This window comes from Salvelinus fontinalis, unplaced genomic scaffold, assembly GCF_029448725.1.
Source record: "Salvelinus fontinalis isolate EN_2023a unplaced genomic scaffold, ASM2944872v1 scaffold_0010, whole genome shotgun sequence".
Lineage (NCBI taxonomy): Eukaryota > Metazoa > Chordata > Actinopteri > Salmoniformes > Salmonidae > Salvelinus > Salvelinus fontinalis.
Window position 1 is genome coordinate 57,290 of NW_026600219.1, and position 16,056 is coordinate 73,345.

The 16,056-nt window shown below is 44.1% G+C and overlaps 1 protein-coding gene across 3 annotated transcripts in view; it reads left to right on the forward strand.

The window, feature by feature from the left end:
- Positions 1-2,032: 2,032 nt before the first annotated feature.
- LOC129842059 (heparan-alpha-glucosaminide N-acetyltransferase-like) overlaps positions 2,033-16,056 on the forward strand; it is a 37,255-nt gene continuing 23,231 nt past the window's right edge. The window contains exons 1-15 of one of the 3 annotated variants that reach the window (XM_055910438.1): positions 2,033-2,231; positions 3,561-3,676; positions 3,800-3,936; positions 5,220-5,338; positions 5,702-5,771; positions 5,927-5,996; positions 7,002-7,182; positions 7,332-7,362; positions 7,537-7,697; positions 7,902-8,017; positions 9,469-9,590; positions 9,906-10,032; positions 10,129-10,215; positions 11,195-11,272; positions 11,597-11,667. In XM_055910438.1, the coding sequence (XP_055766413.1) occupies positions 3,596-3,676; positions 3,800-3,936; positions 5,220-5,338; positions 5,702-5,771; positions 5,927-5,996; positions 7,002-7,182; positions 7,332-7,362; positions 7,537-7,697; positions 7,902-8,017; positions 9,469-9,590; positions 9,906-10,032; positions 10,129-10,215; positions 11,195-11,272; positions 11,597-11,667 (1,451 nt within the window). In that variant the 5' untranslated portion in view covers positions 2,033-2,231; positions 3,561-3,595. Of the gene's footprint in view, positions 2,232-2,438; positions 2,633-2,838; positions 3,230-3,560; positions 3,677-3,799; positions 3,937-5,219; positions 5,339-5,701; positions 5,772-5,926; positions 5,997-7,001; positions 7,183-7,331; positions 7,363-7,536; positions 7,698-7,901; positions 8,018-9,468; positions 9,591-9,905; positions 10,033-10,128; positions 10,216-11,194; positions 11,273-11,596; positions 11,668-16,056 lie in introns of those variants that run through there. The other 2 variants (XM_055910436.1, XM_055910437.1) reach the window with 2 other exon arrangements.

The following is a 16,056-nucleotide window of genomic DNA, read 5'->3' on the forward strand; positions in this document are numbered from 1 at the left end:
GTGTAGAGAGCACTGCAGCTGGCAGCTGAGTCACGTGAGTGAATGAGCCATAGCAGCATGCGCGCACGTTGTGATAACTTCACACATATTTCTAACCATTTTTTAATAAAACATATCAAAGTATGTGCTATAACTGATGCGTATCAAGAAATAACAGCTACAAACCACAAAAAAACGTCTTTAGGCGCACTAGCACTAAAGCGCATTAGTTATATTTGGTCAGAGGTGGTTTAAACTGCATTCTCATGTTGACTTTACTTTTAAGGAAAACTGTATCAGGCAAAGGGTTTTACACATACTCAGTTATTCGGTCTGGAGCGCTGCACAAGTGGAACATTTTTAAATGGAAGTTATGTTACGCCCTCTGTGCTTTTGTTTTATGGGAAAAAGGTCCACAATGAAACTGACATTAAATGTAGAGAATGTAACATTTGCATATGTTGTCATCAAGTAGCCTATTCATATATATGCCATTGTAGGCTACTGTAAATATTGTAGCGACCCGCACAGACTACTGTGTGTTATGTGTTAGGCTAGTAGATGGTTGTGTTGTACCTACCAGTACCCAGTGTTCGCGGGGTCCGACATGTCAATCAACCTGCTATCTGCCAATCACGGGAATGCCTGGAATGTTCTGATGCCGGGCATCCTGGCGGTTGGCGGAGTGGCGTGGAGGGGGGTTGGCCAGGGGGACGGAGCATTGGAAGTTAAGACCAGGTTTTGCCTTTGTTCTCTCTCTTACGTCTGGGCTTCACAAGAGAAGGTCACGATTGGCTTGTGGGCTATCTTTCATTTATTTGGCGTGGGCTACGGCCAAACAGTAGCCTGTGTAAAGTTGGTTTAATAAACCGTCCATTCGTAAACTCAATCCTCTGTCTGGACAGTTGTTCTTTTATGATCTAGTCAGGTCATTACAATATGTTGAAATGGTGACATTTGTGCCCCATAGTTTAGCCAACCTGGAGCTGGCAAACCCGATTTAAAAATAATAGCTTATGACGTCAGTGTATTGTTGTTGTAGCCTTGTGTTACTATGCAATTATTAACGGCCATTTTAAAGTCTGTCAATTTGAACTAACCGTGCTGCTAAATAGTTCAGTTTACATCTTGCCTTCATTTTGCCTGGGCTACTATCTGAAATGAGATGTAGGCCTATCAGGCGCTATAGTCTACCTGCGTCTAGCTAAGCAAACCATGGCAAAGTTGCATTAGCCTACAATCCATAAACCCAGATTTTAGTCCGGAACATATACCTATTGAAAAGAAAAGTCAATCTTACAAAATATACCATTTATAAAAGTTTGTATTCTTCACATCTGGCACATATTGCCTACTAACGCACAATTGCCAGAAGATAGACAAAAACATTTTTAAAGTTCGTCCAAGTGTTTATTGTTCAGAAATTTCTAGTTCCTCTGTCCAATTTTCATCACTCAAACTCTCCCGTCGGATTGATCTGTAATTATGCACATGCGCAAAAGGGATTTATTTACAATCATAGCAGTCAAACGAGTTTAATGGACATCCATTGATGGAAAATGATCTGGCGAGTTTAATAAAAGCAAATCTTATTTTCTCTTGCTACATATTCAAATTCCTTTATTATGTCGCATTTGCTGGTAATAATAATTATTTTGATCAAAAACTGAATTTTGCTTCTTATTTCGTCATTACAAGCTACCATTATGGGAAAATGGTTTATTGGATAAATATGGCAACTCCTCTCTTGCTCAGATACAATTTGTATTTTTACTTAATTATCCATACTGGCTAATGATTATAATGACGATTCTGATCCAACCATTAATTCATACGTTGTTGTGCCCCTGGCCTGAGAGGATGGAAGTTCAATATGTAGATAGATGTAGAAGGGTATTGGTAACTAGCTAACGTTGCCAATGGACTGGATGGAAGTTATGCTACTTCCCGGCTCGAACCAGGGACTCTCTGCACACATCGACAACAGCCACCCTCGAAGCATCGTTACCCATCGCTCCACAAAAGCCGCGGCCTTTGCAGAGCAAGGGGAACAATTACTTCAAGGTCTCAGAGCTAGTGACGTCACCGATTGAAACGCTATTAGCGCGCACCACCGCTAACTAGCTAGCCATTTCAGATCGGTTACACTAGGACAACAAAAAAATAAAAGCAGGTACTGTATGACAGAGGGATAGACCATTTCATCAACATGAAAGAGAGGAGGATGACATTTGCTTTTCTCTACAAGTAGGGTGAGTCAACATGAGTTTCAACTTGCACGAACACACACACACACACAAAGCAGAACCATAGACATGGCTTCCCCAGTGATTTTACACACACACACACCGCTACTGGAAATCGCACAGATTCGCACTCATCACGAGTTGATTCACGTGCAGCACCGTTGTGTAATCGTACTTTGACCCTCCTCGCTCTCACTAGCATGTAAAAAAAACAAAAACAAGGTGGGATCGGAAGTGTTATGGAAAAAGGCAAAATAAAGACAAAACGCAAAGGCGATATTCGGTCGGTGGGGACTGGGAGGGAAGGGAGAAAAACATCAACATGGTACAGGCAGAAAAGCATTACAAGGTGTTTTTCCTAGCAGTGATTGCTTTGCTGGTTGCCATTTGCGTGGCAGAAGTCCCCTGTAAGTAAAATTATGAATAGTTAATTAAATCCATCTGTGCTGGTTTAAAAAAAAAACTCACAGGACTAACGTTAGTTAAACGTTCGCTAGCGAGTTAAACAATATGAAAACTCAACTCTTTGTCTGAAACTTTATGCCACAAATGATTGAAATTACTAAATTTGGTGGTTTCATTTCCTCGTTTGGTCGTAAGAAGCGACAGACGTGGTAGTGACAACGGTAGCTAGCTAGCCACGTAATGTGTGCTGTGCTGTAGCTAATGCTAACTTGGGAATCTCCTATCAACTACAATAGTGTGTGGTTAACGTTACCTAGGCCATTGTCAACCACCGAAAAAACGCTGGTTTAGCTAACCGCACAATATCACAGCAACGTTTAAACTTCCCGGCTCCTCGAGGCTATTTATTTTTTTCACTTCGAGGAGAAGCGGATTAATAAATCACATGATATCGGGAGTGTGATAGCCATAGCGTCATGCCTCCCTCCCTCTATTGTGATTCAGTAACTAGCAGCAGTCTGAAGGCGAGGGCTGTTGACTTGCGGCTAGTCTTGGCTAGCTAGCTACCGATCACACATTGGTTAGAGGCTGACTTCGTGGTAAGTACTGTGCATGCCAAATGAGGACAATAACGTTTGAAGGATAGTCTATACAGCAGGAGTTTTTTTATTCGAGGTTGACGGTTGTCAACGAGGAGAGTAGTAGTCACTAAGCAGCTACTGCAGTGTAGGCCTACACTGATGGACCATTGTACACGTTCTATCTAGACTAGACGTGTGTGTGTCTCGGCTTAAATATAAGCCTCTATTTACGCCACTGTTCATCAAAGACTGTGTGTAACTATTCTTATCAGATCTGCGTTTCACTCGCTTTCTCCCTGTGTGGGTGTGTGTCAATCTCTCTTTCTCTTTCTGTGTGTGTGTTCCCCAGTATGCCACCCTCGGCATAAGGCTGCAGTAGTAAAGATGGACGAGGCCTCTCTCACTGTCAACAATGAGCTGGATGCTGAGATGGTCGTGAGCTGGCTATCAGACCACTGCTATCAGGTAAGACTGACCTTTACTACTGTATCTCACACTCACACTAACACTCACACACACACACACCACACACACACACACACACACTCACACACACACTGTTGTCGTCATATTTCCCCTGTGCTCCAGTGTGTGTACCAGCCCCTGGGTGTGGTGCCAGCAGGCCCTGGACCAGGCATACCCAGCTCAGTGGACTTCACCGTGGGCACACAGCATGGCATCACCCTGCAGTTCAACAGCAGCCTCGTCAGCCTGGAACTCTGCAAGTAAGTACACACACACACACACACACACACACCACCATCAGCCTGGAACTCTGCACGTAAGTAAGGAACCACCTATCAACATTATCACTACTAACCAACCCTGGCCCTATGTCAAGCCCTATTCTCTATACAGTGAACTACTAGTGACCAGAGCCCTATTCCCTATATAGTGAACTACTAGTGACCAGAGCCCTATTCCCTATATAGTGAACTACTAGTGACCAGGGCCCTATTCCCTATATATTGAACTACTAGTGACCAGAGCCCTATTCCCTTTATAGTGAACTACTAGTGACCAGAGCCCTATTCCCTATATAGTGAACTACTAGTGACCAGAGCCCTATTCCCTATATAGTGAACTACTAGTGACCAGAGCCCTATTCCCTATATAGTGAACTACTAGTGACCAGAGCCCTATTCCCTATACAGTGAACTACTAGTGACCAGAGCCCTATTCCCTATACAGTGAACTACTAGTGACCAGAGCCCTATTCCCTATATAGTGAACTACTAGTGACCAGAGCCCTATTCCCTATATAGTGAACTACTAGTGACCAGAGCCCTATTCCCTATATAGTGAACTACTAGTGACCAGAGCCCTATTCCCTATATAGTGAACTACTAGTGACCAGAGCCCTATTCCCTATATAGTGAACTACTAGTGACCAGAGCCCTATTCCCTATATAGTGAACTACTAGTGACCAGAGCCCTATTCCCTATATAGTGAACTACTAGTGACCAGAGCCCTATTCCCTATATAGTGAACTACTAGTGACCAGAGCCCTATTCCCTATATAGTGAACTACTAGTGACCAGAGCCCTATTCCCTATATAGTGAACTACTAGTGACCAGAGCCCTATTCCCTATATAGTGAACTACTAGTGACCAGAGCCCTATTCCCTATATAGTGAACTACTAGTGACCAGAGCCCTATTCCCTATATAGTGAACTACTAGTGACCAGAGCCTATTCCCTATATAGTGAACTACTAGTGACCAGAGCCCTATTCCCTATATAGTGAACTACTAGTGACCAGAGCCCTATTCCCTACATAGTGAACTACTAGTGACCAGGGCTCTACTAAAGTAGTGCACTATATAGGGAGAAGGATACCGTTTGGGACATACACCTTTATTATAGATCTGAAAGTATTGGACCTCAGTGTCTACAGTTGGATTTTGGACTGTAGGGTATAATTCAATGAGATATAATATCTAGCAAATGCATTGTATTTCTACAGGAAGTACACTCACTGGTAGTAGTTTCCTGTCTCCTCCCCAGGGTTCATTTCCACTTCTGGGAGCATGGTAACTACTCTCTGTGGGTCAAGAACCTGAATGACTCATCAGTGGTCAACTGTTCCATGATCACTGACACAGAACCGGTCAACAGCTACCTGCGTGAGGACACGCACACTCTCTCCCACACACACACATACACACTCACACACACATTCTCTCACACACACACACACACACTCACACACACACTCACACTCTCACACACACTCACACACACACACTCACACTCACACACATACACTCACACACTCTCTCTCTCTCTCCCTCTCACACACATACACTCACACTCTCTCACACACACTCTCTCTCACACACACACACACACACACACACACACACACACACACACACACACACACACACACACACACACACACACACACACACACACACACACATATATATATGTTAGTGCTGTGAAACCATAATTTTGAACAATGAAATGCCTTTCTGTCCTTAAAGCCATCATGGTGGCCTTTCTGTTGTTCACGGGACTGGCTCTACTGTCTGCTGTTGGAGGCACAGTCATGGGGTAGGTTTGGATTATTTTACATAACATAAACACACGTTTCCATTTACTATGTTACCGTATGTCATCCCATTGTCTTGAGCCTTCCATTTGCATTTTTCGTGGAGAGATGATCAGAGGCTTCTCCTAATCGATTGGTTATGTCTTGTATGGTACAGGCTGGGCGTGGTGAAGAATCTGATGTTCCGATTGGGCAACTCCATGGAAACTGAGAGGCTTATCAACTCAGTGAGTCTCTGTGGTGTTCATCCAGACTTAGTTCTAGAACTGGGGTCACTACTGTTGATCGGGGGGGGGGGTTGCTACAGTTGATCGGGGGGGGGGCTACAGTTGATCGGGGGGGGGTCGCTACAGTTGATCGGGGGGGGGTGGTCGCTACAGCTGATCCGGGGGGGGGGGTCGCTGCAGTTGATCGGGGGGGGGGGGGGGGGGGGGTCGCTACAGTTGATCCGGGGGGGGGGGGGGTCGCTACAGTTGATCGGGGGGGGGGGGGGTCGCTACAGTTGATCGGGGGGGGGGGGGTCACCACAGTTGACCGGGGGGGTGTCGCCACAGTTGAGGGGTGTTATATTTTCTTCTGTTGGGTTCAGAGTTTTTTTATTTTATTTATTTTACCGTTATTTTACCAGGTAAGTTGACTGAGAACACGTTCTCATTTGCAGCAACGACCTGGGGAATAGTTACAGGGGAGAGGAGGGGGATGAATGAGCCAATTGTAAACTGGGGATTATTAGGTGACCATGATGGTTTGAGGGCCAGATTGGGAATTTAGCCAGGACACCGGGGTTAACACCCCTACTCTTACGATAAGTGCCATGGGATCTTTAATGACCTCAGAGAGTCAGGACACCCGTTTAACGTCCCATCCGAAAGACGGCACCCTACACAGGACAGTGTCCCCAATCACTGCCCTGGGGCATTGGGATATTGTTTTAGACCAGAGGAAAGAGTGCCTCCTACTGGCCCTCCAACACCACTTCCAGCAGCATCTGGTGTCCCATCCAGGGACTGACCAGGACCAACCCTGCTTAGCTTCAGAAGCAAGCCAGCAGTGGTATGCAGGGTGGTATGCTGCTGGCGATGTTATATGTTCTTCTCAACGTGGCTGAACTATGCTCCTAAAGCATTGTTCAATACCCTTGGTCCTGGAGAGATAATACTATACAGGGTATGCAGGCTTTTGTTCCAGCCCAGCACTAACACCTTTTGACTTCCTCTCCTCTTTTCTCCTAGGAGCTGGGGTTTCCAGGCAGGACGGTGGAGACGGCCACAGACACCATACTCCCCACCGCCGCCACCCCCAGCCGGAGGCTCCGATCCCTGGACACTTTCAGAGGGTTGTCCCTGGTCATCATGGTTTTTGTGAACTACGGAGGAGGGAGGTACTGGTTCTTCAGACACGAGAGCTGGAACGGTGAGTCCACCGTTCAGAATAGGAAAATATTACGTACACACTTCTAGTGGTTTTTTATCAGGTTCTGGAGATCCAACAATATGTTCAGGAAAAATGAGACTGAAGTTAGATGACTGCATTGTTACCATGACGATATCCTCTCTTCACAGGACTCACAGTTGCTGATTTGGTCTTCCCCTGGTAATATCAGTTTATATATTTAGTATTTAAGGACAAAATATATTGGCTTTTTATTGAAGAAATTTAACTTTGCTCCATAGGAGGAAACTGTGTGCCTCTAGTGAAGTCTCTGTCTCTCTCTGTGTCTCTCTGTCTCTCTCTCTCTGTCTCTCTCTCTCTCTGTCTCTCTCTCAGGTTTGTGTTCATCATGGGCACGTCTATATCCCTGTCTGTCAGCTCAGCCCTGCGTTGTGGTTTGTCACGTTTCTCTCTCTTCACCAAGGCAGTCTGGAGGAGTGTTCAGCTCTTCCTCATAGGACTCCTCATCATCAACCCCAACTACTGCCAGGGACCACGTCAGTACACACAGACGCGCACAGACGCACACACAGACGCGCACACACACACACGTACAGACACACACACATGTACACACACACACACACACACGTACGTACAGACACACACACACACGTGCTCACTCCTTTACAATGTTTCACTCTTATAATTTGTGTGTGTGTCTGTACGTGTGTGTGTGTGTGTGTGTGTGTGTACTACAGTATCATGGGACTCCCTGCGTATCCCTGGCGTGCTTCAGCGTCTGGCCTTCTCCTATCTGGTGGTGACCTCTCTGGACCTCTGTGTGGCCTGGAACAGCCTGGACAACCTTCCTGTGGTCAGAATACATCTCATTATACTGATAGAACTACATGTAGAATGAACAGGACCGCTGTAAATAAACTGTTATTATACTGTTATAACACAAGTAATCATGTAATAACCATGTCTGGATCTGTGTGTGGTGAGAAACCACCTGGACAACCTACCCGTGGTCAGAACAGCCTTATAACCACGCCCCGTGGTCAGACCAGCCTTATAACCACGCCCCCGTGGTCAGACCAGCCTTATAACCGCGCCCCCGTGGTCAGACCAGCCTTATAACCACGTCCCCGTGGTCAGACCAGCCTTATAACCACGCCCCCGTGGTCAGACCAGCCTTATAACCACGCCCCCGTGGTCAGACCAGCCTTATAACCACGCCCCCGTGGTCAGACCAGCCTTATAACCACGCCCCCGTGGTCAGACCAGCCTTATAACCACGCCCCCGTGGTCAGACCAGCCTTATAACCACGCCCCCGTGGTCAGACCAGCCTTATAACCACGCCCCCGTGGTCAGACCAGCCTTATAACCACGCCCCCGTGGTCAGACCAGCCTTATAACCACGCCCCCGTGGTCAGACCAGCCTTATAACCGCGTCCCCGTGGTCAGACCAGCCTTATAGCCATGTTATTACACGTCTAATCTAATATGTCACAATAATGTCATGTCAAAATGTATCTCCAAATATATGCTGTAACGCTCACATTGAGTACAGACGGTTACAGTCAGATCAGTATAATAGTTAGTTTAAAACGTTTACATGCTTAGCAAGAAGAATGATTTCCCTAATAATCTTGTTTACATGGACACATCTGAAATCAGGCTACCTGATGGGACTTTGATAAATGCAGAAAATCACCAATAAAAATGAACATTCTACCACAGCGACCATGTTATTATTTGTGTGAATCGTATTTGATTCTGAGTTTGGAGACAAACTTTATATGTGAGAACTATTTCTAAGATGCATATTTTAAGTAGTTCTGAACTCTCTCGCGCGTAACGGGGAGGTTCGCTCGGCGGATGCTGGCACATGCTCAGATCAAATACACCTCTGGAACGCCTCTTTAAGCTGTTCACATGTCCTAATCGTTTTAAAGATCAGAAACCAGACGGAGGTTTACTTCGATTATGACCTTTTATACACTGGTTTAAGATGAGCAGAGTACGATGTTTTACATGACTATTACATAATCAACCCTGCTGCCATTATCAGTTTAATATCTAATTATTAGTGTGTATGTAACCGTACTCATTGTCACATAACCATCTTCTGACACTCAACATCAGCTAACTGTGACATGGACCGTTCTAGATGTACTGAAGAGATTGTTTTCAGACAGAATCCACCCCATTTCCATTTCACTTGGTGTTAATGTTGAGCTGTCTTCTGGTCGGTGTTGTTTCCATAGTGACCAAAACGGTTGTTTTGTTTTGGTGTTTTTTAATATATATTTTTTACCCAGGATGCTTGGTGGTACTCTGCTCGTGAGTTCCTGCTCTACTGGCCAGCCTGGCTGTGTGTGGTCGTCTTGGAAACCGTGTGGCTCTGTCTCACCTTCCTGCTCCCTGTTCCTGACTGCCCAAGGTGAGTTACGGGGGAAGACTATGGCCGTGAACACATTGAGACAACACTGTTTCCAAGGATCCGTCTCAGGATGAATGACAACGGAGATGATTCCCCCCCGTCACCCCCCCACCACCAAAAAATGGTCTGACTATTTACATATGCAACTCATCTGACAATAGTTGACTTGAGTTGTACTTTTGACGGACAAAAAACAGTTCATATATGATTTAATCCATGTCCATGAGTCTGAGGGTGGCCGGAGGTGACAGGAAGCAGGAGATAACTAACACCTGACTCAAATCATCCACTAACCATCATCTTCTCTCTCCTCAGTGGTTATTTGGGCCCAGGTGGTATTGGGGACATGGGCCAGTACCCAAACTGCACTGGGGGAGCAGCCGGATATGTAGACCGCTGGTTACTGGGAGAGAACCACATCTACCAAACACCTTCCTCACGGGTGAGTTAAACGCCGACTTCTTTCAGGCAACAAAGAGAAAGAGACTTTCTGCAGGTGTGTTTTTCTGGTTCGTAACGTGGCGTGTTCGTTCTTCAGGTGATCTACAAGTCTCACATGCCCTTTGATCCAGAGGGAGTCCTTGGCAGCATCAACTCTGTCTTCATGGCTTTCCTGGGACTACAGGTCACTGGAATTATCATTCACGATCTCGCTCTGTCGCAGTCTCTCTTGTCTCTTTCTTACGGTCTCTGTTTCTCTCTCTGTGTCTCGTTCTCTCTGTGTCTGTCTGTCTCTGTTTCTCTCTCTGTGTCTCGTTCTCTCTGTGTCTGTCTGTCTCTGTTTCTCTCTCTGTGTCTCGGTCTATCTGTGTCTGTCTGTCTCTGTTTCTCTCTCTGTGTCTCGTTCTCTCTGTGTCTGTCTGTCTCTGTTTCTCTCTCTGTGTCTCGGTCTCTCTGTGTCTCTCTGTGTCTTGGTCTCTCTGTGTCTCGGTCTCTCTGTGTCTCTCTGTGTCTCGGTCTCTCTGTGTCTCTGTCTCTGTTTCTCTCTCTGTGTCTCGGTCTCTCTGTGTCTCTCTGTGTCTTGGTCTCTCTGTGTCTCGGTCTCTCTGTGTCTCTCTGTGTCTTGGTCTCTCTGTGTCTCGGTCTGTCTCTGTTTCTCTCTCTGTGTCTCTGTGTCTGTCTCTGTTTCTCTCTCTGTATCTCGGTGTCTCTCTCTCTGTTTCTCTCTCGGTGTCTCGGTCTCTCTGTCTCTGTTTCTCTCTCGGTGTCTCGGTCTCTCTGTCTCTGTTTCTCTCTCGGTGTCTCGGTCTCTCTGTCTCTGTTTCTCTCTCGGTGTCTCGGTCTCTCTGTCTCTGTTTCTCTCTCGGTGTCTCGGTCTCTCGGTCTCTGTTTCTCTCTCGGTGTCTCGGTCTCTCTGTCTCTGTTTCTCTCTCTGTCTCGGTCTCTCTGTGTCTCTCAACACTCCTTCTCTGCATCCAAAATAATCTGTGTTTCTCTCACATATTCCTTTCCAGTAGTTATGTTACTACACTACTAGAGCGACGTGTGTCATTTGCAGACGTGGAGTTACATGTTTCTGCTCATCCTAACTGAATGGATCAGTCTAATGTAATAAATGGGATTAACTTTGAGGGTCTGTTTTTGTCCCTGATCTCTGTATCCAGGCAGGAAAGATCCTCCTCCACTACAAGGATCAGCATTCCAGTATAATGGCCCGGTTCCTCATATGGAGCCTGGTTCTGGTGAGACGATCGCATTGCTGTTTGTCATTACTGTATTAGCTTTTGGTATATAACCTTGGTCTGTCGCGTAAGCCTTGGTCTGTCGCGTAAGCCTTGGTCTGTCGCGTAAGCCTTGGTCTGTCGCGTAAGCCTTGGTCTGTCGCGTAAGCCTTGGTCTGTCACGTAAGCCTTGGTATGTAGCCTTGGTCTATCACGCAGCCTTGGTCTATTGCATCTTTTATCAGACTCATATGACAACAGAGACATAGCAGCATAGTATTTCTGCGTTCACCGTGCCTGTATTTTCCTTGTTAGCGTGACGTATCTACATGTTTATCTTTCCAGGGAATCATATCAGCCACTCTGACCAAATGTTCACTGAATGAAGGCTTCATCCCCGTCAACAAGAATCTATGGTAAGGAGACCAGACCACTTCATAATGCAGTTTAACACTCTCAGGGACAGTTTCCAGGACACTGATTTAAAACTAGTCCTGGACTAAAGAGCACTTTGAATGGAGACTTTTCATTGAGCATGTTTCTTAGTCCAGGACTAGTTTTAGGCTAATCTGTGTGCGGGAAACTGGCCCTTGATATTTCCTAGTAGGGCCGGGCCAATACTCGTTAGTGTCGTGGCAAGAAAACACAAAGCTGATTTACCTTCTTTAGGAAAACAGCCCTGATGTTGGAAACAAACATCATTATGATGGAAAACAGCCCTGATGTTGGAAACAAACATCATTATGATGGAAAACAGCCCTGATGTTGGAAACAAACATCATTATGATGGAAAACAGCCCTGATGTTGGAATCAAACATCATTATGATGGAAAACAGCCCTGATGTTGGAAACAAACATCATTATGATGGAAACAAACATCATTATGTTGGAAAACAGCCCTGATGTTGGAAACAAACATCATTATGATGGAAAACAGCCCTGATGTTGGAAACAAACATCATTATGATGGAAACAAACATCATTATGTTGGAAAACAGCCCTGATGTTGGAAACAAACATCATTATGATGGAAAACAGCCCTGATGTTGGAAACAAACATCATTATGATGGAAAACAGCCCTGATGTTGGAAACAAACATCATTATGATGGAAAACAGCCCTGATGTTGGAAACAAACATCATTATGATGGAAACAAACATCATTATGATGGAAACAAACATCATTATGATGGAAAACAGCCCTGACGTTGGAAACAAACATCATTATGATGGAAAACAGCCCTGATGTTGGAAACAAACATCATTATGATGGAAAACAGCCCTGATGTTGGAATCAAACATCATTATGATGGAAAACAGCCCTGATGTTGGAAACAAACATCATTATGATGGAAACAAACATCATTATGTTGGAAAACAGCCCTGATGTTGGAAACAAACATCATTATGATGGAAAACAGCCCTGATGTTGGAAACAAACATCATTATGATGGAAAACAGCCCTGATGTTGGAAACAAACATCATTATGATGGAAACAAACATCATTATGATGGAAACAAACATCATTATGATGGAAAACAGCCCTGATGTTGGAAACAAACATCATTATGATGGAAAACAGCCCTGATGTTGGAAACAAACATCATTATGATGGAAAACAGCCCTGATGTTGGAAACAAACATCATTATGATGGAAACAAACATCATTATGTTGGAAAACAGCCCTGATGTTGGAAACAAACATCATTATGATGGAAAACAGCCCTGATGTTGGAAACAAACATCATTATGATGGAAACAAACATCATTATGTTGGAAAACAGCCCTGATGTTGGAAACAAACATCATTATGATGGAAAACAGCCCTGATGTTGGAAACAAACATCATTATGATGGAAAACAGCCCTGATGTTGGAAACAAACATCATTATGATGGAAAACAGCCCTGATGTTGGAATCAAACATCATTATGATGGAAAACAGCCCTGATGTTGGAAACAAACATCATTATGATGGAAACAAACATCATTATGTTGGAAAACAGCCCTGATGTTGGAAACAAACATCATTATGATGGAAAACAGCCCTGATGTTGGAAACAAACATCATTATGATGGAAAACAGCCCTGATGTTGGAAACAAACATCATTATGATGGAAAACAGCCCTGATGTTGGAAACAAACATCATTATGATGGAAAACAGCCCTGATGTTGGAATCAAACATCATTATGATGGAAAACAGCCCTGATGTTGGAAACAAACATCATTATGATGGAAACAAACATCATTATGTTGGAAAACAGCCCTGATGTTGGAAACAAACATCATTATGATGGAAAACAGCCCTGATGTTGGAAACAAACATCATTATGATGGAAAACAGCCCTGATGTTGGAAACAAACATCATTATGATGGAAAACAGCCCTGATGTTGGAAACAAACATCATTATGATGGAAAACAGCCCTGATGTTGGAAACAAACATCATTATGATGGAAAACAGCCCTGATGTTGGAATCAAACATCATTATGATGGAAAACAGCCCTGATGTTGGAAACAAACATCATTATGATGGAAACAAACATCATTATGTTGGAAAACAGCCCTGATGTTGGAAACAAACATCATTATGATGGAAAACAGCCCTGATGTTGGAAACAAACATCATTATGATGGAAACAAACATCATTATGATGGAAACAAACATCATTATGATGGAAAACAGCCCTGATGATGGAAACAAACATCATTATGATGGAAAACAGCCCTGATGATGGAAACAAACATCATTATGATGGAAACAAACATCATTATGATGGAAACAAACATCATTATGTTGGAAAACAGCCTTGATGTTGGAAACAAACATCATAATGATGGAAAACAGCCCTGATGTTGGAAACAAACATCTTTATGATGGAAACAAACATCATTATGTTGGAAAACAGCCCTGATGTTGGAAACAAACATCATTATGATGGAAAACAGCCCTGATGTTGGAAACAAACATCATTATGATGGAAACAAACATCATTATGATGGAAAACAGCTCTGATGTTGGAAACAAACATCATTATGATGGAAAACAGCCCTGATGTTGGAAACAAACATAATTATGATGGAAAACAGCCCTGATGTTGGAAACAAACATCATTATGATGGCATCCAGAGTCACATGTATTTATTTTACATATTTTACACCCAGCAGGCTTTTAAAGCACCAAACAGTTTTGCTTCGTGTTTTATTTTGTTGCCATGGAATAAGTGTAGCGATACTGGAATCATTAGTGCCCTAGTTCGTAGTGTGGAATAATCAGTGCCCTAGTTCATAGTGTGGAATAATCAGTGCCCTAGTTCATAGTGTGGAATCATCAGTGCCCTAGTTCATAGTGTGGAATCATCAGTGCCCTAGTTTGTAGTGTGGAATCATCAGTGCCCTAGTTCATAGTGTGGAATCATCAGTGCCCTAGTTCATAGTGTAGTGTGGAATCATCAGTGCCCTAGTTCATAGTGTTGAATCATCAGTGCCCTAGTTCATAGTGTGGAATCATCAGTGCCCTAGTTCATAGTGTAGTGTGGAATCATCAGTGCCCTAGTTCATAGTGTAGTGTGGAATCATCAGTGCCCTAGTTCATAGTGTGGTGTAGAATCATCAGTGCCCTAGTTCATAGTGTAGTGTGGAATCATCAGTGCCCTAGTTAATAGTGTAGTGTGGAATCATCAGTGCCCTAGTTTGTAGTGTGGAATCATCAGTGCCCTAGTTCGTAGTGTGGAATCATCAGTGCCCTAGTTCATAGTGTGGAATCATCAGTGCCCTAGTTCATAGTGTGGAATCATCAGTGCCCTAGTTTGTAGTGTGGAATCATCAGTGCCCTAGTTCATAGTGTAGTGTGGAATCATCAGTGTCCTAGTTCATAGTGTGGAATCATCAGTGCCCTAGTTCATAGTGTGGAATCATCAGTGCCCTAGTTCATAGTGTTGAATCATCAGTGCCCTAGTTCATAGTGTAGTGTGGAATCATCAGTGTCCTAGTTCATAGTGTAGTGTGGAATCATCAGTGTCCTAGTTCATAGTGTAGTGTGGAATCATCAGTGCCCTAGTTCATAGTGTAGTGTTGAATCATCAGTGCCCTAGTTCATAGTGTAGTGTGGAATCATCAGTGCCCTAGTTCATAGTGTGGAATCATCAGTGCCCTAGTTAATAGCATAGTGTGGAATCATCAGTGCCCTAGTTCATAGTGTGGAATCATCAGTGCCCTAGTTCATAGTGTGGAATCATCAGTGCCCTAGTTCATAGTGTAGTGTGGAATCATCAGTGCCCTAGTTCATAGTGTAGTGTGGAATCATCAGTGCCCTAGTTCATAGTGTAGTGTGGAATCATCAGTGCCCTAGTTCATAGTGTTGAATCATCAGTGCCCTAGTTCATAGTGTGGAATCATCAGTGCCCTAGTTCATAGTGTAGTGTGGAATCATCAGTGCCCTAGTTCATAGTGTAGTGTGGAATCATCAGTGCCCTAGTTCATAGTGTGGTGTGGAATCATCAGTGCCCTAGTTCATAGTGTGGTGTGGAATCATCAGTGCCCTAGTTCATAGTGTGGAATCATCAGTGTCCTAGTACATAGTGTTGAATCATCAGTGCCCTAGTTCATAGTGTAGTGTGGAATCATCAGTGCCCTAGTTCATAGTGTGGAATCATCAGTGCCCTAGTTCATAGTGTGGAATCATCAGTGCCCTAGTTCATAGTGTGGAATCATCAGTGCCCTAGTTTGTAGTGTGGAATCATCAGTGCCCTAGTTCATAGTGTAGTGTGGAATCATCAGTGTCCTAGTTCATAGTGTGG